Consider the following 25814-nt stretch of genomic DNA (forward strand, 5'->3'; position numbering starts at 1 on the left):
CCCACTGGCATCTATCTTTCTGCAGCATGAGATCCCCTCAGATGGGGCGTTGAGGCTCAACTCGGAAGCCCCCATGGGCACTAGTTACTCGACTGCAAACCACGCTCACTCGGCCTCCAGGGGACCCGATTCTCTTGATGGCTTATCAATGCCCACCGGTCACCGCCCGTAGCCAGACCCGCCATTATCTTATCCCTGCCGATCGGGCTCCGTCAGGGTCTTGGTGTCTCAGTTCGGGCAGTTGGTGGCGTGCGGAGAATTTCTCGCTTAACGACTCAGAGGGAGTAACTTTCCAGTCAACCAGGCCATCTGGTGTGCAGGATCCAATGCAACGTTCAGACCACACAATAAGCTCAACCCGATCCACTTGTTCGTTTCATCGCGGTCCGAGACCGCGATCCACTTGCATGCGGGGGAAGTGAGTGAGTGAGTGATAAGTGACGGCGAGATAAGAGGTTAGGGCAAGGTTATAACTCTCTCTCCTTTCTCTCTGCTCCCTTGCCCCCAACTCCTTCACCATCATCACCATGCGTACCTCGGTCGATGCCGCCGACGAGGCGCTGGCCCGGATGGGCTACAAGAGCGAGCTCCCACGCAACCTGAGCATGCTCAGCGTCCTCGGCCTCTCCTTCGCCATCATGGCCGCCCCCTACGGTCTCAGCACCACCCTCTACATCACCCTCGACGATGGCCTCTCCGTGACTATCATCTGGGGCTGGGTGTTCGTCACCCTCATTTCCATTGCGATCGCCGCCTCCCTCGCTGAGATCTGCGCCGTCTTCCCGACCGCTGGGGGAGTCTACTACTGGAGCGCCATGCTCTCGACACGTCGCTGGGCGCCGCTCATGTCATTTATCGATGGCTGGCTCACCCTCGTCGGCAATTGGACGGTCACGCTCAGTATCATCTTCGGAGGTGCCGAGCTCGTTCTCAGCGCCATCTCTCTGTGGGACGAGTCCTTCGTCGCCAATGCCTGGCAGACGGTGCTCATGTTCTGGGCGGTGATGCTGGTGTGCGTGCTCGTCAACGTCTTCTTTTCGCGGTATCTCGACTTGATCAATAAAGTGTGCATCTATTGGACCGCGGCCAGTGTGATCGTCATTCTTATCACCCTGTTGACCATGGCCGACCACCGACGCAGCGGCGAATTTGTCTTTGCTCACTATGATGCCTCCCATAGCGGGTGGCCGTCGGGCTGGGCCTTTTTCGTGGGTCTGCTGCAGGCAGCATATACGCTGACGGGCTATGGTATGGTGGCTGCCATGTGTGAGGAGGTGCAGAACCCCCACCGTGAGGTCCCCAAGGCCATTGTGCTGTCCGTGGTGGCGGCCGGTATCACGGGATTGCTCTACTTGATTCCAATTCTGTTCGTTCTGCCGCAATTGAAGGCGCTTCGAAACGTGGCGAGCGGACAGCCAATTGGACTGCTGTTTAAGACAGTGACGGGCTCCGCGGGCGGCGGGTTTGGCCTGCTTTTCCTCATTTTGGGGATCATGCTTTTTGCGGGTATTGGCTCGCTGACTGCGGCCAGTCGCTGCACGTATGCATTCGCCCGGGACGGTGCCATCCCCGGGTTCCGGCTTTGGCGCAAAGTCAACAAGAAGCTCGACGTGCCTGTCTGGGCGATCCTCCTGTCGGCGGCCGTCGACTGTCTACTGGGCCTGATTTATCTGGGCTCGACAGCCGCGTTCAACTCGTTCACTGGTGTTGCGACGATCTGTTTGTCCACGTCCTACGGGCTCCCCATTCTCATTTCCGTCGTCCGGGGCCGTCGCGACGTGCGCGCCTCCACCTTCTCTCTTGGCCGATTTGGCTACATCATCAATTGCATCACCGTCGCATGGATTATCCTCTCCGTGGTGCTCTTTTGCATGCCCGCGACGCTGCCCGTGACGGCCTCGTCCATGAATTATGCTAGTGTCGTGTTTGCCGGGTTTGGCACCATCAGCATCGTCTGGTATTTCGTCTATGCGCGCAAGCACTTCACGGGCCCACCTGTCAGCAGCGTCGAAGCCCGTGCCGCCGCGGGGATTATGACGGACGCAACCGTCGTGGATGCAGAGCATACGGCGGCGCTGGAGACAGCGGAGAAGAAGCCGTCGTCGAGCGAGTAGACTCATGCTCGATTGTATAGTACTTGATTATTTTGCTTTTGATAATGATGCAGCGATAAACCAGATTCAATCCTAACGTAGATACTTATGAACCCATTCATATTTTTGTTATGTAGAACTACATTCCATGCGGGTTCGTGGAAATCACAAGTGCCCTGACGATCTCCGACAGCCGCGGCCCAACGAAGTCCTGATAACACACGCCACTCCGAGGATGCAATCCAGTCGCTCTTGGTCTTTATTATTATTATTTCATCCCATTAATCATTATATTGACCCCTGAACTGCCAACTTAATTATTACTCGTGTGCTCAAATAATCCGGGCCAGTTCACCTCGGCGAAACTCGTTGCTTTTCCCTTCCCTTTTCCCGCCAACAGACAGACCCGCACCTCTCCCGCACTCCGAACCTCCTTGATCGCGCGACTTCGGACACAACACACTTGCTCCCCTGATTATTCTTCCCAGCGGTGTCTCAACTACTTCGCTCTCCATGCGGTCCGTCCGCGCCAGCCGATGCCCATCCCCGCTCTCATGAAGTCAGGGACCGGACCGCTTCGTCGTCTCGCAACATGTCGGACTCCGTAGGTACGTGATATCCTCCCTCTGCAATGGGACAAGACTATGGATATGCATTCTTGACTGACACGCGCTCTCGCCTAGATCGCGTCTTTGTCCATGCCCTCAACACCGTCAAGAGGATCCCTCGGACGGGGACCGCGCGACCCCCGCGGCGGAACGGTTGAAGCTCTATGGCTTGTACAAACAGAGCATGGGTGCGTGATCTTCATTAATTGGGTAATTAATTGCTCATATCAGAATCAACAGAGGGCGATGTGGAGGGCGTGATGGATCGACCGATCGGGAATACACCGGAGGTGCACGCGGAGTGCGAAAAGTGGTATGTTTACAACGACATCGACACCGATAGCTGTCATGCTGATTGCTGTAGGGACGCCTGGTATGCCCAGCGCGGCCTCTCGCGCACCGAGGCCAAACGCCGCTATATCTCGACCCTAGTCGATACGATGCACCGCTACGCTTCGCAGACCTCCGAGGCGCGCGAACTAGTCTCCGAACTCGAGTTTGTCTGGGACCAGATCAAATTCAATGCTTCCTCGTCTTCGTCTTCCGGCCCACTACATAATGTCGGTGTTCCGCCGCTGTCGAGCAGCGCATATGGGAGTATCGGGGGTCGATTGGCGAGGTCGCCAGAGGACTACGAACGACCAGACTTACGTGCAGATAGCAGTCGAAGAGGTGCTCGGGAATCGCGGCTTCGAGTGCTCAGCCCCGTCAGCCAGCCCGAGGAAGAAGAATACTACCGGCGGCGACGAGTACGGTCAACAGACGACGATGATGTGGAGGATGGGGATGATGACGACCCAGAGGCCGATGAAGACGAGGACGAAGAAGACGAGGAGTACGAAGAAGCGCGCGACAGTCTCTACGAGGAACCAGACCACGCCAGCACAAATACAGACACAGGCACCGGGACGGACCGCACCGCCTCGCACAGCGAAGACCGCCATCGACGAGGTCGACATCGCCATCACCAGTCCGTCGACAGTGGCGGCAGTGGGCTTGGCGGCGGGAACCCCAAGGACAGCCGCTGGCGTCGCCGGGTCGAGCAGGCCTTGACCAAGATGACGGCCGAGATCGCTGCCGTGCGCGAGCAGATGGAAGCCCGCACGGTGGCCCAGCGCCGTCGCTCGGGTCTCTTCGCCTGGATCAAGTGGTTGCTGTGGGTTGCGCTCCGCCAGATTATCATGGATATCGCTCTCCTGGGCATGCTTCTGATTTGGATGCGCATGCGCGGTGACCGCCGTGTCGAGGACCGCTTGCGCACGGGCTGGTCCGAGGTGAAGGCCCGGCTGGGCCGGTTCAAGCTCTTGAAGCGCATCGGCGCGACAACACCCATGCTGCCGTAGCTCCCTTTTCTCTTTTCTTATGATCTCGTTGCATTTCATCCGCGTCTGTCATCCGGTGTTCCTTGTTCTCATTTTCATGGTGTCCCCCTTGTGTCTGTTGTTCCGAGTATTTCTTTTGTCTAGTATATATGGGGTTTCCAGTGAGGGTTTATACCTCCTTTCTTTTCTCCCTTTTTCCGTTCAAGTGCTTAGAGTGTATGATACAGTTTGTATGTGGTCGAGCTAGAGTCAAGCATGATGTCGTGAATTGGAATTGGATCACTTTAGACGGGTTTCAAGAGTGAGACGAGGCGGCGGAGGTTCCTTTTTCAGGTGTTTCGAGAGACACAGTTTGATGGACTAGGTGTACAGCCAGTTCCCCTGCCACGGGAGAGACAGAAAAGACATACAAATGTGACAACCAGGCAACAGTAGATCAAATAGAAAGAGCTGAATTCATGTAACCATTCCTGATGCCACGAGATATTTACACACAAAACATACACCACGGAGAGGACAGACAGATATAGGAGAGAGACGGCATCAACAAAACAGGATCCCAAGATGACGAGAGACGGGAATAGTGAAGGAAATATAAAACCGGGATCGTGCTTTTCGGGCCACCCTAACTCTAGAACTGCGGACCCGGATACTGGGCGTATTTTTGCTTGGGACGCATGTGCACGGGGACTTGGTTCTCGGGGGCGCCAGGGATGGTCTTCTTCAGGCCCTGCAGGAGAAGAAGAGGATGATGTTAGTTTCATTGTGGATTGATAGGATGGCCGCGGGAGACGGGTCGTGGATGTATCACAGAGACATACCAGCTTCTCAAAAACGCAGTTGTTCAGCTGCTGCTCCGCCCGTCGGCACTCAAACAGATGGTGGTTGTTGTTCTCGAGACACTCCCAGTGAGCGGTAAACTGCTTCAGGCAGTTGGTGTTGATATCCTTGATGCTGAGCAGATATGTCAGTACCCATGCCCCCAATGGATGCCCTCATCCATCAAGTGTAATAATCAACGTACACACTAGCCGCACAGCGGGTGACCTTCCTTCCCTCCTTCAAGCAGTCGATCTCCCCGCGCCCATTGGCCTCGTCCTTGCACTTCATAAAGTCATCGTTGTACGCCTTGCACCGGTCCCCGATGAAGTACGCCGCGCTCATCAGCGGGGCAGACGTCGCGCCAATCTCATCGACCTTGGGAATGTGGTCGGGCATCGGCGTCGTGTCGACCAGGACATGCTGGTTGAACCTGTCGAGGGATGGGAGCGTTAGTACGCCAAGCCGGAGCACGCGGGCGTGGGGTTGGGGCATACCGAGGATCTCTCTGGGCCATGGCTGTAGTGGCTGGATGGGATTCAAGCGGTTGGAGTCAAAGGGGGAGGTGCAATTGGCAATCGGAGGTGGGTGTCGCTGGCGAGAGAGAGAGAGCTGCGGGAATGGAAAGAGTCGGTTCTTTGGCGCGCTTCTGATTGGTGGGTGGATGGCGCTTAGTAAGTGACTCGTGCTGGGCAGACGAACTAGAGACTGAAGGTGTAGAATGGTAATATTGATTCAATGGAGAAGAATACCTTAATAGGATTGAGCAGTAGCCATTGGATGAGAATATCTCCATCACTGGACAGTTAACATTATTGACCCTCTCCAAGTGGTGAGTTACTCACGTGACCTAAACAAACCGCAGCTGCGCATCTCCCAAGCTCCTGCATCAACTCTTGCCCTTCGTGTCCTTCGTTTCCTCGCCCACCACACTCCCTCCAACGCCCAGCCCGGAGACTATGCGACGGTGAACTGGTTAGCCATTTACCAACGCTCTTAATCCTACCGCGACTAAACCTGCTTGGCCCCGTCGCTACACTCGCCTGCTGACCGTGCTTTTTTTCGCGGAACTTTGCCGCGTCTTTTCTCCACGCCCACCATGTCTCTCTTTGGAGGACAGGCCCAATCAGGCGGGAGCCTTTTTGGAAACTCCGCGAATAAGTCCAGTTCTTTTGGTGGATTTGGTGCCAGCACGGCTCCGGCTACCCAGCCCAGCGGCGGAGGATTGTTCGGGTCCACGCAGAACCAGCAGCAACAACAGCCACAGCAGCAGCAGACGGGCGGTCTTTTTGGCTCCGCTGCCACATCTCAGCCTCAACAGTCTGGAGGACTATTTGGATCGAGCACTGCCCAGAAGCCGGCTGGGTCCTTGTTTGGAAGTAGTGTCGGGCAGCAGCAGCAGCAGCCCCCGCAACAGACCGGTGGACTTTTTGGCTCATCACTGCAACAGAAACCAGCAGGAAGCCTTTTTGGTGGTGCCGCTCCGCAGCAGCAGACTCAACAGCCGGCCGCTGGTGGTGGTGGACTTTTCGGGGGTCTAGGTGCGAGCACGCAGCAGCAACCGCAACAACAACCCCAGCAGCAGCAGGGCAGCCTCTTTGGTGGTTCCCTACTTGGCGGTCAGCAACAGCAGGCGCAACAGCCGCAGCAATCGCAACTTGGTCAGACTACCATGACCCAGCCTCAGCAGCAACAGCAGTCCTTGTCGTCGAGTCTCTGGTCGCCTGGTCGCGCTATCACTGGAGGTTCGTCCACGTCTTTTAAATTTTCCCCCAAGAACGCTCTTACTGAGAACTCTAACTCTAGTCCACCGAACCGTCCCTATGCAGATCGCTATTGTCAAGGACAAGTGGGATGCACCCAGCCGCGAATCCCCATTCCGCGCCTACCTGTACAACCATGTCGGCGAGGAGGCCGCGCCATTTTACCAACCAGGCCCCGAAGATGACGAGACCAAATGGGAGGAGGCCCTCCGCAAGCGGCCGGGCCCGGGTTACGTTCCCGTGCTCGTCAAGGGATTTTGGGATCTCGGCAAGCGCGCACAGCGGCAGAAGGACTTCCTGACCATGATGCAAGCACGTCTTCACGAGATCAACAATTGCCTGACGGATCTGCTTTCTCGCCATGACCTGAAGATCTCTGTCAAGATCGCAGACTGCCGTCGGAAGCATCTTGTCCTGAGCAAGCGCTGCCTTGCCCTCGCGGCCAAAACTCAGATTCTGCGCAACCGTGGTTACGCGATGGACGACGCAGAGGAGGAGCTGAAGAAGAAGCTCACCCAACTGGAACGCTCTGTCTTCGACCCGTCGCTGAACGGGCGTGGCGAGGAGATCTGGGCGCGCATGCTGGCTATCCACGAGCACTCGAAGCGGCTGCAAGCAGAGATGTCGCGTGCCGGCGGACATATAGCCTCTCCGGGCGATGAGGAAATCGACGAACAGACCCTGAAGACGGCGAAGAAGGTTCGTTGGCTCTGCTATTCTATCTCGCAACGTATTTGACTGACTCCGTCCTTCACAGATTCTTGATGACTACCATGCCCAAATCCAGCACCTGCAGAAAGAGCTCGGGTCGCTCAAGAAGGATTTCGACGAAACACAAAAGCTGAATGGAAACTAATCTCACCTGGCTTGAATTACGTTTCTTTCTCATCGAAGCACCGGCGTTATTGGAGGGAGAGCGGGTTGCTCTCATGCATGTTGAATACAACTCTGCTTTCTGCGTTGCTTTATTTGGGATGTCATTGTTCTCTTCCCTGTTTTTCTATTTCCAAGGGAAATCACACAAAAAGACAAACAGACATGTACAATAATAATACATCGTCCAGGCATGATGCTCAAGCCAAGGAAACCGTTCCAGTGTAACCACCGATGCGTAACCCGGTCGAGGGAATCCGGCTCTGGAGAAATAGCCCAACCTCTGATCCTCTGAGCTTCATCACCCAACAATTCACTCGTGCAGAGCTCGCCGGGCGATCCGTTCACAGGAACTTGCGGGCAAAGTCGACGGCGAAGGGGGCTGTTTTGATATTAGTCTTGAACCAGGCAACTCGTCGCTGCGGGTATTCGGCTTACAGAGGTAGAGCAGGAATCCTCCGGCGATGACCATGCGGACGGTGTTGCTGGCGTCGATCTCACCGGCCTGCGAGGAGCTGCGTGTCAATAACTAATCCAGAGAAAGTGACAGTGAAAAGAGAGATAGTTACCCTGATCTCCTCCTTGGAGAGCTGCGCTTCCTGGCCTTCATAGACAGTTAGTATCGTCAGAGATGAACTCGATCCATCCAAGGTGGAACAAACCTGGGGCGAACATGATGGAAGGATGGGTTGTGTAGGGTAAGTAGTAAGTCCAGTGGATGGTTGAATAGCTAAGGAAGAGCGTGAGGATTCCGGCGCTGGCAGAAATCACGGGAGCACGGACCACCCTTCTTCGCCTTCCAACTTCCTTTCCCTCCGTCTCTCCTTTCACCCTATCTCTTTGCTTTCTTTGTCTACACGCTTTTATCTTCTCTTTGTATTGACTCGATCTGCTAGTCTGTCTCTGTCATCGCCACTGCTGTTGTTGAACCGCGCCGCTTGATCTCGCGGAGAAGGCGTCGGGACAGCTTGCGCTGAAAACAGACCGTGCCCTTTTTCGCGACCTCCCTCCAGCCGGCACCTCTCTCTCGGTTCTGTCACCGAGTTTCAAACAACATGTCCGCTTCCCCTGAACCCCAGGCCGAGTCCCCCGTCGCAACCCCGGGGGCCGACGTGAGCGAGAAGGCCACGACCCCGATCATCGGGGACGCTGACGTTGAAGGCCGCGAGAAATCCGCCGAACCTGACGCGGGTGAAGAAAATGAAGACGCTGGCGGAGCCGACTTGTCAGATGACGACTCCATCCTGTCCGAGGTCGACGAGGCGCAGTTCGAGGACTTCGATCTGGAGAACGTCGAAGTCGAAGACCGTCCGCAACTGGCGATCGATGAGGAAAATCTGAAACTTATTGGTCGTCACAAGCGCAAGCGCACCGACGATGGAGAAGGTCGCGAGCGCCGCAAGAAAGAGGGTCGTCGGGAGAAGAAGGGCCGTCGGCTGCGCGATCGGGAGGAGGAAGGTGGGGAGGGCTCGTCTGCTCGTCGTCGGGAGCGCAAGAAGAGGGCTGAGTCGCCGCAGACGGATGAGGAGACTCTGGATCCCGAGACGCGTATGTTTCTGCCCGGAGTCGGAGGTGGAATTTGCTTTAACTAATGGTGGTCAATAGGTCGTCGCCGGGCCCTCGATCGTGCTATGGATGAAGCACTGAAGAAGCCTACAAAAAGACGATTCCGCAAGCAGGATGGCATTGTATGTGATTGTCTTTGTTTCTCAACCTCCCGTACTTACGATGGCTACAGGACTTGGAAGCGATGGCGGATAACGAAATTGAAGATATGCGCAAGCGCATGACCCACGCTGCTCAGATGGATGCAGTCAACCGCCAAGAGGGCAAGCCCGCCATGCACAAGCTGAAGCTGCTGCCAGAGGTGATCATGCTCCTCAACCGCAACCAGTACATCAACAGCTTGGTCGATCCTGAGATCAACCTGCTGGAGGCTGTTCGTTTCTTCCTGGAGCCCCTGGACGACGGGTCGATGCCGGCCTACAACATCCAGCGTGATTTGATGCTTGCCCTGACCAAGCTCCCTATCAACAAAGACGCTCTGATTGCCAGTGGCATCGGCAAGGTGATTGTCTTCTACACCAAGAGCAAGCGCACCGAGCGCCGCATCAAGGATATGGCCGAGAAGCTGCTGGCCGAGTGGACACGTCCGATTCTCCAGCGCAGCGACGATTATTCCAAGCGGGTGTACCAACAGGCCGATTTCGACCCCACGTATGTGTTTTCTTCTAACTTCTCCAGATCACTGGCTGACAAAGTATCTAGAAAACTCACTAAGCGCACCACCGCCTCCGCCGAAGTCATTGCTGCCGAAGCCCGCGCCCGCGAAATGCTGCCTCCTCGCCTGGCCAACCGTGCCCGCGTCGATCGTACTCAGGTCAGCTACACCGTGGTCCCACGCCAGACGGGCGTGCAGGAGAGCCGGTTCGCACGGCCTCTCGGTGCCAGCGGCGAGGACCGATTCCGCAAGATGCAGGCCCGCCAGAATGCGGCGCAGAGAGCGTCTCGCCGCTAGGCTTGCACTCACAACAATACCCTCATCATTTTGACTGTAACTTTTTTTTTCTATGATTGGGCTGTCCGGCTCACATCGGGGAGGTGTCATTGGCGTTTTCGGGATTTGCCTAAGGATTCGGAGAAACTCGTTATTAGGGGCGTGTCATAGTGAATAAATAGCATACAACTTTGATTTGCAATCAAGAGAAAAACCCTCGACGATCAAGTGACTGAAAAAAGGTAAAAGATGCCGAAGCCGAGTAGCCGCCGAGCTTAGTCCGGCTGATCCCGCATCGTCACGTCATGTCCTGTTCAGACTTAAATCATTCGTTCTTCCCTGTCCTTTTTTCTGTCTTCACAACTCACAACACACAACATACAATACAACACCTGGCACCATGAAGCTCCTGACCAAGGAAGAAGAGAGCGCTCACTACCGGTACGATTGGCCCCTGACCCTCCCACCTCTGCACTCTATGTAACGCACAGCTAACCCAAAGCTCTCACCAACAGCTCCGTCGTCAAAGGCGGCATTATCGGCAGTGTTCTCGGTCTCGCCGGCGGTACAGCAGGCGTACTCCTCGCTGCACGTCGCTACCACACAATTCGCAATCTGACGCTGCCAATGAAGGCGTTTTTGACTACATCGTCGGCCACTTTCGTCGGCATCGTGGCAGCCGACCACGCCTCGCGCGACTTCGAAATGCAGCACAACCAAGAGCGCCAATGGTACGAGAACCGCGAGGAGCGGCTCCGTGAAGAGGAACTGCGGGGCCTCAGCTTCACAGACCGCGCCATGGCCTTTGCCCGCCGCGAGAAGTACAAGATCATTGGCGCTACCTGGCTGGCCTCCATGGTGGGCTCATTTGCGCTCGTCGGCCGCAACCCCTACCTTTCCGGACAGCAGAAGCTTGTTCAGGCCCGTGTGTACGCCCAGGGTCTGACCCTCGCTGTGCTCTGTGCCTCGGCCGCGTTCGAGATCTCGGATCAGCGCCGTGGGAGGGGGATTCTTGATGCTGCGAAGCAGAAGAAGGGGAAGCTGGCCAAGGAGGAGCTCATTGAAACGCAGCCCTCGCACTCGGGAAGTGCGCCGGCTGAGGGTGACCTGTGGAAGGATATGGTTGCTGCTGAAGAGCAGCGTCTGAAGAAAAGCCATCAGTCGCTCTATGCAAAGCAACATGAGGAGGAGTCCCCTGAGTCCCATGAGAAGAAGCATCCCACTGGCCCGAATTCAGAGGACGCCAAGAGCAAGGGCCATCTGCCGCTAGAGGGCGACCTGAAGAACCAGAAGATTCAGGCTGAGCGCGAATCGAAGAAGAAGGATGCTTGATTCAGTACCTCTTCCATCATACACTTCACGTCATCTTCTCCTCGATTACATCCTTTTCTCTATCCAATCAACCCATGCGATCATTGAACAAATTGGAACCATGGCTGCAAAAAAAAAACCATGTCGGACGCCTCGCCCTCTCGTTTTCTTTTCTGGCGTCAGGGCTCATATCTCTTTGCATGTCTCTCCCTCGGCGCTTTATTTCCCTATGACCTGAAAAAAAGTTGGTCCTATATGTGTATGATAGATACTCTGCCAGGTGCTGGTGATTCCACTCTCCTCTTTAATGAATGACCTAAATCAATTGATCCTCAAGCATCCTTCAACCCCACTAAAACAGATGGTTCCCTGAAAGACTAGCTACTATCAAAGCCTACCCCAAGCAGACAAACAGCGCAGACGGAGATATCAAGACAGACCCATACCCGATATAGAGATAACTCGCCGAGCATCAATACAACTCACCTCGTCCGTCTCCTTTCCTACGTGCTCTTTTTCTCTTGGTCTATCGCGTTCCTATTACTTTCCTTGAGCTCTTCCTAGCGATTAAGGTCACGGGAAGTAAATAAACTATACAACACAGGGCACAGAAGGAGCACATTAGCTTCGTTCAAATGGGCTTAATTTTATGCGGAGTAGCAATGGACTAGAGGGGCATCTCATGGCAATAATTACAAGGACCCTCGAGGGACCTATTGGGGAACAAGTAAAAACCAGAAATAGAGGACCGGCCTGCTTAAAAGGTATCATCTTCCAGACGATCCATGCGACGAATGACACTCGGGCTCTGGTCGTCATCGCCTAGTTCATCGGAGAAGTCGTCTGCGCCCGCAGTGGCCAGGAGGTCGGTGACGATGCGCTTGGAGGCTTCCTTGGCTGCGACGGTGAAAAAAAGTCAGTATTGATAAATTGAAGAAAAAGACGAGCAGATAGACTTACCAGGTGTCTTCATCAACCGACTCTGAGGAACATGGAACTGCATTGTCTTCGGGGGACTGGGCCCCAGTTCGTCATCCTCGTCAAAATCATCATCGTCGCTGTCCCACATGGATTGCTTGCCGGCAGACTTCTTCGCGGGAGTCAAAACGCTCATGCCTGGTCGAGGAGTGGCCCGAGGGCGGTTACTGCTGGTCCGCCGCTTACGCGCGGTGCCGGGTGTGGCACCCTTGAGAGGAGAAGAAAATATGTCGGAGTGCAGCTGCGGCGCCTCGGGCTCTGGACTGGATAGGGGAGAATCATCAAAGGCATAGCGAGATTTCTCAGCCGGCTTGGGCGTAACGGTGAACTTGGCGCGAGCGCTGGCACCCCCGGCGCCGGGATTGCGGTATCCTTTGCCAAGAGGTGTGGCTTGCACTCGATAAGTCCGATCGAGCATCTGATGCAGAACAGGATCTGTGGACTTTTGGTACCGGGTATCCCGTGATCCAGGTGGGTTTCTTGCTGACGAGGCGGGTGGAAGGAACGGGGAGGACATCGGAGTTGCAGATGAGACACCGTGGGGAAAGAAAGTCTGTTTACCCGGCGTGGACGGCAGCTCTGATGAGTCCTGCATGTCGAACGGGGGCTTGTTCTCATTGACCTGCTTCTTCAGGTGTTCGTATGAGGAATACCCGATGGACGTGGATGTGATGTCGTCGTCGCCAACCGTCTGGCCTTGTCCCGGAGCGCGCGGTGTACTGTGCGAGGAGATATTGAGTGAGCTAAGGTCAATCTCGTCTCCTTCGTGGTGAGCATCCTTGCGATGCGAAGCAGGCGTTTCGTAGGACTGGTCGGCTTCGTCAACGCCGGTGCTCTGGGTCATGTCGGCGGACAGTTCCTCTTCTGTCGCCGTGGGCTCCTGGACGGTATCATCATCATTGGGCCGCTCTTCATATCCAGACAACGACACGTTCGCGCTTGCTTCGAAAAATTGCTTCCAGAACTGTATGCGAAATTAACCCCGATCTGTGGCAACCGAATCGGAGCTCGGGCTCACCTTGGCACCCTCCCAGACATCTCGGGAATGCTCCGTATATTGCTCCACCAGGGGCAAAATGCTCGTCGTCACGATGCGATGGGCCTGGCTGAAATTGTGGTCGATCTCTACGCGTCGAACCGGGGGTTAGCTGTCTGCAGGAGTAGTTGTTTGTTCGTTCCAGGGATCTTACCTTGCAGTGTCAGCGTGATGGACTGTTCCAACTTCTCCAACTCCTCCGTTAGAGACAGAGGCCGCTGGGGCTGAATTTGCTGGCGAGACATGGTGTTGTGGCGTGTTGAAGCAACCCAACAACAGATCAGGTCCGCGGGGGAGGAAAACAGACCAAGGCGGTGAGGGACGCGGATCAGTGGGGGGATTTGTCAGGCCAGGCATCATCGATCTGACAAGCTCCGAAAGAGATGAACGAGGTGGTTGAGGTTCAACTCTGAAAAGGTGTTCAGCATGCCTGCTCCGATTGCCAAAGGTTGGTTCGCCCGTCCTTGTGCTTTTTGTCCCTCTCCCCACCTCAAGAGACTGACTCCGCGTCAACCGGGCGGTGTGTGTACTCGCTTTTATCAGCGGGGCAAAGTCAAGAGGCGGCTGTTAACCCTGATCCAGGTATTATTGTTACGGTCTCTGTTCTGGTCGCTGCAGGCATCGCCGTCTACGAGTCGCCCCAGTTTCAACAATGGGTGATCAACTCTCGTCGCAAGATCGCCTTGGCCTTGCATCACCTTGGCGATGAGATTCAACCGCGCGAGTTGGCATCTCCGCTCCGAGAGGATATCTCCATGACCGAAGAGACTGGCGAGGCCGCAGAAGAACGTAGACGGATTGCACGAGCAGATATTATGCACAGAGGAACCCTTCTGGAGGCACGAAGGAGAGCGAGAGACTTGCAGCAGCCGCTCGAGAGTTTTGATACTCTCGTAGACGATAATGGCAAACTGGTGCTGGATGGCACCAGCGACGCTGACACAGACCATGCTGCCAACTCCACAGCCGTAGAACTGGGCGCTCAACAGCCTCTCTGGCGCCGGGGCAAGCATAATGAAGCCCATGAGAATCTCCTGGATGAAGATCGCGTGCAGGTCGAGATCCCTGGCGATACTGCATCGAATCACCCTTCAGAATCGCTGCTGCAGTATACACCCACCTCTGAAACGTTGGGAGAAAGCACACCGTTTGGTCCCTTCTCGAACTCTCCTCTGAGACCCCAATCCCCTGTATCCGCCTCGGCATCCAGTCACACGGAAGAACATTTCTATGCTCATCCAGATTCGGTAGCAAACCCAGCTCACCAACCTGGTCTGCTCCTCACAGACCTAGATGGACTGGGTCACGAGCCCTCCCAGCTTCAACAGGATGTTTCGGTCGCTCCGTCCACGGCGGGAAGCTTCAGCCATGTGGGAAATCTCACGGACAGATCGTCTGATGGTACTCTAAGTGACTTTGGTGACCGGTCAGTTGGCGAGGTAGCGACACCGGCCAGCTGGTCTGAGGTGGGGAGTGTAATTAGCAATGATGATGCTGGACATCACCAATTGCTGTGAATTCTGATTGGTTCAAATGCGATTGTTGGATGGACTAAATGACTTTTATGGCGTATGAGCTTTACGAACACGGAATCGGGCTTGCTATGGGTCGGGCTGTGGATCGGCTGATGGAGTTTGGCTTTGGAATTGTGTGCTGAAGAGAGAGATACATGAATGGTATTTTCAGCACTCACGTTAAAGAAATGTATTCACGAAGCGACTTTCTAACCAACGACATATCAATTGGTCCCTCATACAGCTCCTAGATACTTCTTGCGTGCTTCGCAGGCCGTCCTGTCCCGCAGGACTCCTGTCCCCAGGACAAGATTTCTCTCGCTCGACAAGCTGGGTTGACTACCATGAAACGGCAGTAGGGGTCACATAAGTCCCAGTGGTACTGGTTCCCTCACACTGCGTGGGCACGGTGTTGGCACCAGACTCTCCCCAGGTACCTGGCATAGTTCCATTCCGACGGGCGACGGCGGTCATGAACGCCGCATAGGACCAGGTAAGGTCGCTCGCGGACAAGGGAGTGCCATCATCCCGGCTGAATTGCTCTGACATGGATCCGTTGCTCGGCGTGTACTGTTCGACCACCGACATAAACCCATCTGCGTAGGTCTTGACTGCGGCCGTGAGGGATGAGTAGGTGGTCGAGGAGCTAGAGTAGTTCCCAGCTGCGGCGGAGGAGACGAGACTCTGGAAGAAGGGGAGGCTGGTCTGGGTGACGGACAGGGAGCCTTGTTTCTTCCACTGGTAGAGGGCATCATAGAGCAGTTCGGCGGCTGCCATAGTGTTCAGATACCTGAGAGGTCAAGCAGTTAGTGTATTTGGAGAGATATAGTCAATAGAGTGAAAGGACGTGGCAACATACCATGGGTTTCCACCCATATAGCTATCCTCGGGATATCGCCCAACAGCGACAGCCTCGCTAGCTTGTTTGTCGCTATTGATAGTGTAGATTGAACGGAAGGAGTCAACCACAAGCTTGTGGTTAGAGAGAGCACGAGAGGAGCAAGGCTGGAACGTCGCATCGTCACACTGGGCATTGGGATCGAAGGTATGAATCGAGCCAAGCAGTGAATTGGCGTCCAAACCCGAGCGGCCATCGTTGGCTAAGTTGGAAATAACAGACGAGCCGTTCCAGAAGTCCTGGAGAAAGCACAAGACTTGAGGAGCTTGTGAATCGCAGCCAGTGCAAGATTTCCCGAGAGATTTAGCGAAAGTGCTCCCTGAGACCAAGGAGCGGTGCTGCACGGCGATAGTAAAAAAGGAAGACCCTTGGATCTCCTCCCATAGATCATAGCCGGTCTGATTCCAATACTGGGCCACATAGTTCAAGTCATTTTCCACAATAGGCCAGATATTGGTTTTGGCAAGAGATGTCTGGCCATTGTTGATCAGATACGTGCCGTATGCCATGAGGGCAGATGCTCGTAGAGCCGGGCCATCGCGCTGGGGGCGGCCCCAGGCTCCGGTGAAGGCTGTCATATCGGCGTTGAATTTAGGCTCTCCCAGTCCAGCGCCGTTAGACAGGTCTCCGGACGGGTTGGATACTGTCTGCAGCGTGGCTTGAGCAGTGATGTACTGATGGATAGTGGTCTCCAGGGACGTGTCTCCCGCAAGAAACTGCTCAATCAGCATGCTCAAGGTCATCGCCGAGTCACGGGTCCAAGTGTAGAAGTCTAGATACCATTAGAACTGTGTTCAAGTTTGTGTGCCTAGCGGTAGAACTTACAGTCTGGATTCGATTTGGATGGTGATGCCACCACGATACCAGAGGATGCTCCTTGAGCCCCACTCCCATCAGGGCCAATGTTATCGAGCGCGCCTTGAAGGGCAATGGACGACTCGGACTGGAGAAAGCTATCAAGACCAGTTGCGCGGCGAGAATGGGGAACGGCAGAGGACACCGCTGGTAGCAGCAGCATCACGGTTGCAATATTTGCAATATCAAACCAGAACATGATGAACTGATGATGCGGTAAAATATTCAGAATTCTTTGACTGCTTTGTGTTGGTCTTGGATTTTCTTCTAGAGGTCTTTCTTCATTATTTATATTTCATTTATTCCATAGTTATTCTGTAACCCTGAACGGCTTCGCATCCTTCCGGTGTGGTTGCTCTTGAATCAAGAGATGATCCTCAGGGATCGGGATGATCAGTCGGAAATTAAGTTACAGATCAAACCGAGAAATGGCTTCTAGAAGCAACAGACACTAGCCTTCTGTTAGGGCCCGATGGCCTTTGGCTTTTGTATGAATGAGTGGATCGACAGTATAACTACGTATATGCACGTTCGGGATTAACATTCAGGATCTCGACGGTGGGAAGGCCAACCCCGACAAATGGCCGCACATATTTTGCAGATCATAGGGCGATTTTGCTATGCATACATTCTCTTCGAGAGATTCCAGAAATCTACATCCAAAAATGCCTCATTAGGACTCTCTCCGACCCTGGTACCTGGCCAAATGGACGATCTCCTCTGGCGAGCGGCATGGGAAAGGAGAGACATCCTAGGCCGGATTATATGCAGGACTCCATACTTGGCACATTGATTAGTCTAGGGGCTTGCTGTTAAGTCTAAAACACTGCAGATCACCTCGGCCTGCTACTTGAAGCCCACCTCGAAGCCCACGTGAAGAGAGACTAGAATTTTCTCTGTTTGTTCTTTTCGTTCGTTACTTCGTAATGGTATAGACAGAAAGGTTACATTTGGTTTGCCCGGTGAAAAACCGCTGCAAAGTATTCCCGCACCCTGCTCTGGCGTGCTCTGGAGCTGAGACTTGTTCGCCTCATGTTTTCTCCTGAGCTGCTCGTCATTCCTTGATATAAATCTGTGCGCGATGCCTCACGCTTGCAAGAGCAAGATTTCCACACTTCATTCTCATGTGAGATTTGAAGTCACTAGACAAGTGGAACACTGGGATGGAACTCAATTTCTTGAATTTCCAACTAAGCGTATTCATCGGCCAATCCTCCATGACTGTAGTGACGCCATTGCTTTGAGAGATTGACCCAATCACGGCAGGTAATAGCAGATTCATAAAGTGCATTGACGATAATATGCGACAATAGGGTATCTCTTTGATATAATGCACTAAAAGGGCATGTTGGTGTTGCTCACGCCTATCATCTCCTTGGTCTTCGTGTCCTTGGTCTTTGTGCGTTGGATCGGCCTGCCAAGGGACACTGGCCCAAGGACTGATGGTGTGTCGCAGTGTTTAGTCTTGGATGATTGTGGGTAATATGTCTTTTCATATTCCAAAACGCATCTATGCTGACAGGTGACGGGAAGATGGTATCTGGCAGTTCTTAGGCGACGACGGGTATTCTGTGCTACCATCGGACACGTCGAGGAAGGCGTGATAATTTAGCCGGTTCGGAGCCTTCGTCTCATGGATTTCCGTTTCGCGTGGCCAGTAACGATGTGATTGCACCAGAAAGACAAGACGGCTGAGAACACCGAATTCCAGCTTGAGCTTGATGCTGTAGACTGCCGATTTGAGGGTGGTTTGGATCACAAAGTAGTTCAGATATTCAAACGTCAACAAGATAACGTCCATAATGATGATCAAAGCATTGATAGCCAGAAGCTGGTACATAATCTTGCGGTTCTGGTTGTGGCCGTCGAGGCTCGGAGGCGACATGCGAAGAATTTTGACGGTCTTGGAGATATAGAGACCAGAGATAATAAATTCTTGAAGACAGAACCCCGTAAGCTCGATGCGCTCCATTATCGTGTAGCCATGAACCCAGACGGGGGTCTGAACGAAATTGGAGCCGTATGTGAGGACCGTGGTTGGGACATGCAAAATAATGGCGTTGATGATGATCATTGTCAAGACACGATGGCTGATCGTCATATCCTGAACAACAATGTTGAGACGTGAAAAGAGGACCAGAGCCTGTCCGGTGACCATGAAATACCATCCGATGGTCGACAAGGTGATGGAGAACCAAAGCGGACCGACATCGTAGTACTTCAGGATGAAACTCAAAGACTGCGGGACGACCCCGAGCGACACGGATAGCAACAGACTCCAGAAGTATAGGCCATGGTAACGGCGAAAAGAGGCAAATATGAGCACCAAGAGTTCTAGGGAGTTGTAGAGAGCGATCCCCAGAAACACCGTGAAGGTGGCCTTGATTGTGAAGTCATTTCCCGAGTATTCGCCGATAATTCCGTTCACAGCGTTGTTGGACATTGTAGACGCGACGGGTGAAGTCTGAGAAGGCGAGCGCGAACGTCGGAAGGCAGTCTTTAAACCCGAGTAGGCGCTAAATCACTGGTCAACAGCGGCGACTACCGAAGTCAGGGTCTGGAATGACCTCCGCTCGCAGTGAAGGTGAGCGACAGTCAACTGATGAGCTTCATGAATGCCGAGACAACATTATTATAATAGCGACGGACTAGTGACCGAGCGGGAGATGCTACGCCACCCAGCGGACGAAATACGAAGCTGGCGACGCTGTGATGTCCTTGCCTGATCAAGCATGAGTCGAAACTAAGCGACAAGTGACCGTGCTTTTTATTGGAGAGAGGGTTAGCGGAGAACCTTGACATCACGCTAACCGTGGTAACTAAGCGCCACCCAAATGCAAATGTTACGCTTCCTACCGGATAAGGTCGGTGAAAAGTCAGTCACCCCACAAGCGGAGAACACATGTCTAATAAAATCACGTCTAGAACCCCAACCAGTAGAAACCAGATTATGGTGAACTAACCTGTGTGGAGAGTAGTGAGTGGTTTTATTAGTGAGTGAAAATCGGGTTGTTACAACCGAGAAATGGTAGAGAAGGGCTTTGCTTCCCATGCAGGGGTTTCGACAGATACATAAGCACTAGGGTTACGGTTTCCCCCGCATCGCTTTAATTCAGTGACGGTCTTGGAGTCCCAAGCGGGGTTCGGCTCACCGGTACCAATCATACCAAGGTGCTACAAGGTGCATTAGGCCGGTCGGTCGTCCTGTCCCCATTGGGCCCATCACTCCGTCCTTGGCAAGAATGTGACGGGATTGACTCTTCGGCTAAGGCCCAAACCTGGGCTCGGATATTCATCGGTTGGCCGGTCAATCATGCAATCAAAGTCTCCGAGAGTCTTTTCTTGCGTGCCAACCTTCCTATAAACGCTAGCGGACTCTGGACCCCGGGCCGATGTAGCATCGTGGATCCATCCCCGCGCTTTCCCCCGCAAAAATCATCCAGCCCTAGTGGCTTTATTCATATTTCTATGATCGCTAGGGTACACATCCCAAAATCGCTCGGTACAACATCCCCTATTTTCATGATCGCTACCACTACGGTTTTCTGATGTCAACCTAATCGAACTAAATTTTTGGTTCGAGTTAACCGTGACTTCACAAGCTGTCTGGAATGACCAATAATTGAGTGATTTTCATATCCTCTCTAACCATTCCCTAACTCAATCACTCGTAACTCTCGGATCAGCCTTTCCACATGAAATCCCACACTGTCGAAAGGAAATCCTCACCCTCTTGTATAATATCATCATTAAGCTGACACGTGCACCGAGTACAAATTCATGCAACCGACCTTGCTGCACGAATATTGCGGAGGTTCCTGGCAGGGTATTATCAACCAAGTAAACGCAGAGTTTCAGCTTCATCTTGGCGTTCAATACTAAAGGCCGTAATAGCTAGATTACATTTAAGGTATGAGGTTTACTGCGATTTGGATCGCACCTGTTACCTACCAACTGCAAGGGGACACGGGTGATGGGACGGTATATCATGGCTACTGTCAACAGGGTGCGTAAGTCAGCGAAAAGAAAGCCCACCGATCAAATATCGTTATTGACCGGGTAATAGTTACACTCTCAACTCTAACTATGGTTCGGCCGCTGATCTCAAAGCCTTAGCTTCGGCGCTGCACGACCGCGGCATGTATCTCATGGTTGACGTGGTGGCCAATCAGATGGTTTGTCCTTGAGAGCAAATTTCACTCAAGTAATTTATTACAAAATAATAATATTATTGATATGTTTGTGTGGCGGCAACATACCTTCTCGACTTCGATCAAGATTGCAATGAAATGTGCAGGTGCATTCTAATACCCATTTACTACCATCGCCATATCTGTCAGCCATCTGTACTCACATAGCCGTGCAACTCCATCCCAAAGGGAAATACTCACATCCTATCATTTCCATCTATCGGCCAACTGTACTCACGCAGGTAGTATTCGAGATATTATAGAGAACAAGCACGAATTATCCAGAAGTGGTGATATCTTTATCAGGAGATCTACAGGTCTAATAATAAAATTAGAGTCTTGGGAATTGTTCACGAAAACCTTCGCCGTGACAATGTTCTCTGGAACGAAGAGCTCAGACGAGCGTTGATTATCGACTTTCACCGTTCTACATTGAACTGTAGGCCATATTTAAAGCGACCACGAACAACCAACGCCTACACCGTCATCAGGGTTGAGGTTTTAGGTGCCCTGATTCTTAGGCACAGGAACCTCAGTCGGCTTGGCCAACGCGTATCTCTGGCGCTCAAGTTTCCTCGGCCACTGATTCTACGGGATTTTATATAATCTTACCGTACTAAGCTTAGATAACTCATTTATTACCGTTCAAGCCGGCGATTCAACTTGAATATGTATGCCAGTTACCCCACTTTAGATAGGGAACCTCTATGCTCCATTACTTGTAGAACCTAATTTGACATCATCACAAGCCATACGAAGTAAATTACTTGCTGTAAGGCAAGATCAATTTGATGAGCCTTGCCGATGTCTGCTCACGACTTATTTAGATCCGCTTTCCTACCTCAGAATACAGATGAGTCAACAACAGTTTCGGTGGACCTAACACCACCTTAATTCGCACAAAAACTAATCTATTTATAGACACGCCAACTCCGACTACAAATAATTTTCCTAGATACGCTGAAAGAGAAACTGTTATTATTACCGTCTGCATTGTGATTAAGATTTGCAAAAGTTCTACCTATTCTGGGTATGGCTAAAGCGAGGTGGCCGGGATAGCTCCAGATTCATAGAGCTAGTCCTATTTAGGCATGAAAAACGCAACGCCAATCAACAAATGGTGCTACAGCGGAAATATATATTTATATCACTGGGGAATCGGGATATTTTCTTATTTATATTGACCAAACCCATTACATTTCTCCAGTCATTTCAAACCCCCCTCTTCCTCCATCTTTCTTTTAGATCAGTGATGTCTATCCAACAGCCCACGAAAGTCTCCATACCAGACTCGCTCCAGCAAGTCACCCGCCACTGGGCTCCTAAGCGAGTGGCCTCGCTCAACGATGCGTACGATGTGAGAATTGTGAAAGTGGCTGGGGAATTCGTTTGGCACAGCCATACCGACACGGATGAGCTCTTTTACATTCTGTCAGGGGATCTTACTATCCAACTACGCGAACCGGGCAATGAGCAAACGAAGGATCTACGGGACATCCAACTTAGTGCCGGCGAGATGGTGGTCATCCCTAAAGGCGTACGACATCGACCAGTCACGACTGGCCAGGAGTGTGCTATCATGGTTCTAGAGCCATCGAATGTCGTCAACACGGGGGATGCGACGGACACAAGGGGACTCAAGAACGCAGTGGAATGATCAAATCGGCATATTGCTCCCTAGCTCGTTGGCAAGTAGTGCTTTAGGTCTACTATATCCTTGCTACGGTTTGCACACGATTATCAGGTTATAGAAAGAAAAAAGAAAGAGGAAGCAATCCAACTATCTACACAATCGATATCATGTGGTCACGTCAGGCACAGTTCAGGCCGGTCACAGCAAGGAGCGGATATCTGTTAAGACCCCAACATCTGCTAAGGCGGAGCCTTCGGCCGTTGAATATCATCACCGGCATCCTCTTCAAGACCAGGGTCTATAACACATGCACCGCTCTTAATCTCATCGCTCGTGTCTCTCTTAAGCCTATCTGCGTCGATTCCGGCTTCCCGTAAGTCTCTCATCACTTCCTCAGCCTTTTCGTGTAAGCCATTTCTCTCGAAATAGAAAATTAGCGACATATGGGAATCGTCCAAAAAAGAACATAGCCTGTCAGAAGCGATGGCTACAACCTTTCCTTCCGGGTACTTGAGACAGTACCCGCCGTTTTCGGCGTATAGGAGAGTGCCTAGATTGTCGTCCTGAATTTTGGCGAATGCAGGCTTCGTATTGGCAATTTCGACGTTCGGGGGGATAGGCGAGTTGTATCTCGTAGTGGTAGTAGCAGCAGTGCTATTTAGATTCGCCATCATCCACGTGGATTCTTAGTGATATTAAACAATGAGAATATTGATGGAGAACCTTGAGGGTTCTAATATTTAATCAAGAACTCTAGTAAGACGAGCGTAGATGAAGGGTGCTGGGCGCGTGATGGACCGAGTTGTTGAGCGGTCAGAATTAGGACTCCTCTGATTGAGACCTTTGTTCATTTCGACGGGAGATTCTACGTGGTTCTATGGATTCATACCGTATTATAACAATGATTCATTTGTTACAGTCTTGCATATACCACTGTAGGTGAACAGGGATTATCAAGAAGGTAACTAAATCTAGATTAGCACGTTTTAAATTAGAGACAATCCGATAATCTGATTTCGAACCTTGCTGTACATGATATCCAGTTACAGCCTGACACTCAGAGTGGCCTTGGGTAAGGCAAGACTGTGTGTACCTAGCGAAAACTCAGGATGGGTGGGATTATACACCTAGTTTGCGTAGAGCAGGACTCACCTATAAATGTCATCCTAGCCATCAACAAAAGTACCTACGCTAATAGAAATGACCTTCTACAAAAACTGCAAAGAAGTTTTGAAGAAATATTCGACGTACTTTATGATCCATAATATGGTTGGTTCTTATTTATTTGCATCTAAAGCTTTAACCACATTTTAAAATTCTCGATATTTAGCAATTATGGCTCCTTAGACTTAAAACGTACTCAGATATGGGGAACTACACCAGAGGATGGGGCCTATCTATAGAGAGACAGATGCAGCAGAGACTAACTCAACCAAAGCAGATGCATCACCAGACTTCTCGTTCTAATCTGGCTCACTCTCGGGCCATTGTTTGTGTATGATGTCTATGCTGCTGACTCCTGTAATCTTCAGCCATTGTGGTTGGTCGTTATTCTTTACCCTCGGTGTATGATGCCTGCAAGAAACTTGGAAGGATAAACGGAAGTTAGTGCCAGAATAGGTTCGAGGATAAATGATCTTTCCCAGAAAGCAAGACTAAAACTAAACCATGATACCATCTATGGATATACATTAAACTGCACCACCACCAAGTCCGTCTCCAGGCCCTCGCCACCATCCTTGACTAAATGACCATTCACCAACTGCCAGTGACCCGATCCCCAAAGGACCTGGGTAATTGCGCGCGCGCCTTCGGGTAGCTCAACTGTGACAGACGATGACCAGGCCGAATACTGCAGCGACAAGATACTAACCAGCATCTTATCACCAACCCTCCAACCGGCAGCATCCATACTCGGATCACCTATCACAGACAATGGCACGGTAGATGCACCGAGCATAAACCTCGCCACCTCGTCGCTAGCCACAACCCGGCTCAGCCGGCTGGTAGCCTTCGCAAGGGCCTCGCTGGTGGGATAGTCCCACATGACGATGCCCTTGGCGTTGTGGTTGAGACTGAGCATTGTCATGGTGATCTCCTCATCGGGCGTGGGATAGCGCGGCCAGTAAGACTCGTTGCCGAATGCCATAGGCACGCCCCAGAATGTCTTAGGGTCCCGTCCCAACCAGGTCTGATACTCTGCAAACCGGTCGAGGCGCACCGCAATGTCCTCAAGCTCCCCCTTACAGTCGTCGCAGCCGCAGTCGCCGTAGGTGGTGTTGCAGGGCGTGTTCCAGACGGTGGAGTAGGTGGCGTTGATGCCGATGGGGTAGACGTCGGAGAGAATGATATCTGCGCCAGAGGAGTACTCTGCATAATGGAAATTGTAGCAGTTCAGGCACAGCGAGACAGGATGCCATGGATCCAGGGACTTGATTAGCTCGTATGTTGCTTTGGGCGCGTGGACCGGGTCGCTGTTCCCGTCGGGCTCGTCGCCTGTATACCACAGGAGCAGGCTCTTGTGTGTCTTGAGCATGTCGACTTGGTAGCGGACGGAGGTATGATTTTTGTACGTCCATCGCATGTCGTACATCACCCACAGACCGACCTCGTCGCACTTGTCGAGGAATCGGTCTAGCACGGTGAAGTTGAAGGCCTCGTTTGCAAGTCCGGCATTGGGGACGATGTGAATGATGTTGTAACCATCGTCTTTGAACTTCTGAACATTGCTCAGCGACTTCTCTAGCCATCCGTCCCAGCTGACATAGAACGAGTAGGGTAGGAGCGGTGACCAGGTGGGCGTGCTGTCGGAGGTCTGCTTCTGCACCAGGAGTCCGCCATACAGACTGTCCAGCTTGGTGATACTCCCACCATCCGTGCGGCGAGGCAAATGATACAGCTGCGTCTTGGCAGTGTACACCTTGCGACCATCGGGACGTGACGCCTTGACTGTCACGGGATAAGGCTCAAAGCGAGCCGGAATGTCGCCCAAAGGAAAGTCCACCTCGGTCGAGGACGAATCGACCGTTACGGTATGTTTCAGATGCAATTGAGTCTCATCGATCGAGATTTCGACTTGTAGATCCTGAGAAACCTCATCATCATCCCACTGCTCGCCGCGTAGATGCGAGATTTCTGCGTTGACAATAAAAGACCCGGCACGGTCTCCGGCGGCATACAAGCTCATGCGCGGACGAACCTGGAGATCCAAAAGAGGACGACTCGATAAAGTAGGGCGGTCCAGCCAGCCTCCAGGCGCGAAAGAGGCATTCCTGGGGTTTCGGAGTTAGTATTTCGTGTTTATTTATCCCTACGGAAGGGTCAACAACGTACGTGGACTGATACGCCTTTCCACACCAGATTTCCACGCCGGGAGGGTTATTGAAGGCCGTGGCTAGGCCAGCCCAAAACGCCGTTCTTAAAA

General features: G+C 52.6%; 13 protein-coding genes across 13 annotated transcripts; 7 read left to right on the forward strand and 6 right to left on the reverse strand.

Moving 5' to 3' along the window:
- Nucleotides 1-527: 527 nt before the first annotated feature.
- Nucleotides 528-2114, forward strand: N7510_004591 (putative GABA permease; the record flags this gene model as incomplete). Its single annotated transcript, XM_056976517.1, has 1 exon — nucleotides 528-2114. One exon carries the CDS (start codon nucleotides 528-530, stop codon nucleotides 2112-2114), a length of 1587 nt encoding a protein of 528 aa, XP_056836473.1.
- A 571-nt stretch (nucleotides 2115-2685) lies between these two features.
- Nucleotides 2686-4044, forward strand: N7510_004592 (uncharacterized protein; the record flags this gene model as incomplete). The annotated part of the gene is made up of 4 exons (XM_056976518.1): nucleotides 2686-2701; nucleotides 2812-2889; nucleotides 2933-3014; nucleotides 3066-4044. 4 exons carry the CDS (start codon nucleotides 2686-2688, stop codon nucleotides 4042-4044), a joined length of 1155 nt encoding a protein of 384 aa, XP_056836474.1.
- Nucleotides 4045-4654: 610 nt separating this feature from the next.
- N7510_004593 (coiled-coil-helix-coiled-coil-helix domain-containing protein) lies at nucleotides 4655-5359 on the reverse strand (the record flags this gene model as incomplete). The annotated part of the gene is made up of 4 exons (XM_056976519.1): nucleotides 4655-4753; nucleotides 4845-4977; nucleotides 5048-5275; nucleotides 5340-5359. 4 exons carry the CDS (start codon nucleotides 5357-5359, stop codon nucleotides 4655-4657), a joined length of 480 nt encoding a protein of 159 aa, XP_056836475.1.
- Nucleotides 5360-5941: 582 nt separating this feature from the next.
- Nucleotides 5942-7461, forward strand: N7510_004594 (putative nucleoporin; the record flags this gene model as incomplete). Its single annotated transcript, XM_056976520.1, has 3 exons — nucleotides 5942-6587; nucleotides 6649-7304; nucleotides 7363-7461. The coding sequence occupies 3 exons, from the start codon at nucleotides 5942-5944 to the stop codon at nucleotides 7459-7461; spliced, it is 1401 nt and encodes a 466-aa protein (XP_056836476.1).
- Nucleotides 7462-8533: 1072 nt separating this feature from the next.
- N7510_004595 (transcription factor SPN1) lies at nucleotides 8534-9996 on the forward strand (the record flags this gene model as incomplete). The annotated part of the gene is made up of 4 exons (XM_056976521.1): nucleotides 8534-9026; nucleotides 9084-9166; nucleotides 9217-9695; nucleotides 9747-9996. The coding sequence occupies 4 exons, from the start codon at nucleotides 8534-8536 to the stop codon at nucleotides 9994-9996; spliced, it is 1305 nt and encodes a 434-aa protein (XP_056836477.1).
- Nucleotides 9997-10375: 379 nt separating this feature from the next.
- N7510_004596 (HIG1 domain-containing protein) lies at nucleotides 10376-11307 on the forward strand (the record flags this gene model as incomplete). The annotated part of the gene is made up of 2 exons (XM_056976522.1): nucleotides 10376-10416; nucleotides 10491-11307. The coding sequence occupies 2 exons, from the start codon at nucleotides 10376-10378 to the stop codon at nucleotides 11305-11307; spliced, it is 858 nt and encodes a 285-aa protein (XP_056836478.1).
- Nucleotides 11308-12043: 736 nt separating this feature from the next.
- On the reverse strand, nucleotides 12044-13545 carry N7510_004597 (DASH complex subunit ASK1; the record flags this gene model as incomplete). Its single annotated transcript, XM_056976523.1, has 4 exons — nucleotides 12044-12183; nucleotides 12247-13228; nucleotides 13283-13389; nucleotides 13455-13545. The coding sequence occupies 4 exons, from the start codon at nucleotides 13543-13545 to the stop codon at nucleotides 12044-12046; spliced, it is 1320 nt and encodes a 439-aa protein (XP_056836479.1).
- A 181-nt stretch (nucleotides 13546-13726) lies between these two features.
- Nucleotides 13727-14817, forward strand: N7510_004598 (uncharacterized protein; the record flags this gene model as incomplete). The annotated part of the gene is made up of 2 exons (XM_056976524.1): nucleotides 13727-13766; nucleotides 13883-14817. 2 exons carry the CDS (start codon nucleotides 13727-13729, stop codon nucleotides 14815-14817), a joined length of 975 nt encoding a protein of 324 aa, XP_056836480.1.
- Nucleotides 14818-15153: 336 nt separating this feature from the next.
- On the reverse strand, nucleotides 15154-16766 carry N7510_004599 (glycoside hydrolase family 15 protein; the record flags this gene model as incomplete). The annotated part of the gene is made up of 3 exons (XM_056976525.1): nucleotides 15154-15604; nucleotides 15674-16484; nucleotides 16538-16766. The coding sequence occupies 3 exons, from the start codon at nucleotides 16764-16766 to the stop codon at nucleotides 15154-15156; spliced, it is 1491 nt and encodes a 496-aa protein (XP_056836481.1).
- A 1311-nt stretch (nucleotides 16767-18077) lies between these two features.
- N7510_004600 (uncharacterized protein) lies at nucleotides 18078-19010 on the reverse strand (the record flags this gene model as incomplete). Its single annotated transcript, XM_056976526.1, has 1 exon — nucleotides 18078-19010. One exon carries the CDS (start codon nucleotides 19008-19010, stop codon nucleotides 18078-18080), a length of 933 nt encoding a protein of 310 aa, XP_056836482.1.
- Nucleotides 19011-22009: 2999 nt separating this feature from the next.
- N7510_004601 (cupin domain-containing protein) lies at nucleotides 22010-22414 on the forward strand (the record flags this gene model as incomplete). Its single annotated transcript, XM_056976527.1, has 1 exon — nucleotides 22010-22414. The coding sequence occupies one exon, from the start codon at nucleotides 22010-22012 to the stop codon at nucleotides 22412-22414; it is 405 nt and encodes a 134-aa protein (XP_056836483.1).
- A 215-nt stretch (nucleotides 22415-22629) lies between these two features.
- On the reverse strand, nucleotides 22630-23064 carry N7510_004602 (uncharacterized protein; the record flags this gene model as incomplete). Its single annotated transcript, XM_056976528.1, has 1 exon — nucleotides 22630-23064. The coding sequence occupies one exon, from the start codon at nucleotides 23062-23064 to the stop codon at nucleotides 22630-22632; it is 435 nt and encodes a 144-aa protein (XP_056836484.1).
- Nucleotides 23065-24068: 1004 nt separating this feature from the next.
- On the reverse strand, nucleotides 24069-25577 carry N7510_004603 (uncharacterized protein; the record flags this gene model as incomplete). The annotated part of the gene is made up of 1 exon (XM_056976529.1): nucleotides 24069-25577. One exon carries the CDS (start codon nucleotides 25575-25577, stop codon nucleotides 24069-24071), a length of 1509 nt encoding a protein of 502 aa, XP_056836485.1.
- Nucleotides 25578-25814: the final 237 nt, after the last annotated feature.

Source organism: Penicillium lagena (genome assembly GCF_028827675.1).
Source record: "Penicillium lagena strain IBT 129212 chromosome Unknown utg000002l_segment0_segment0, whole genome shotgun sequence".
In the NCBI taxonomy this organism is placed as follows: Eukaryota; Fungi; Ascomycota; class Eurotiomycetes; order Eurotiales; family Aspergillaceae; genus Penicillium; species Penicillium lagena.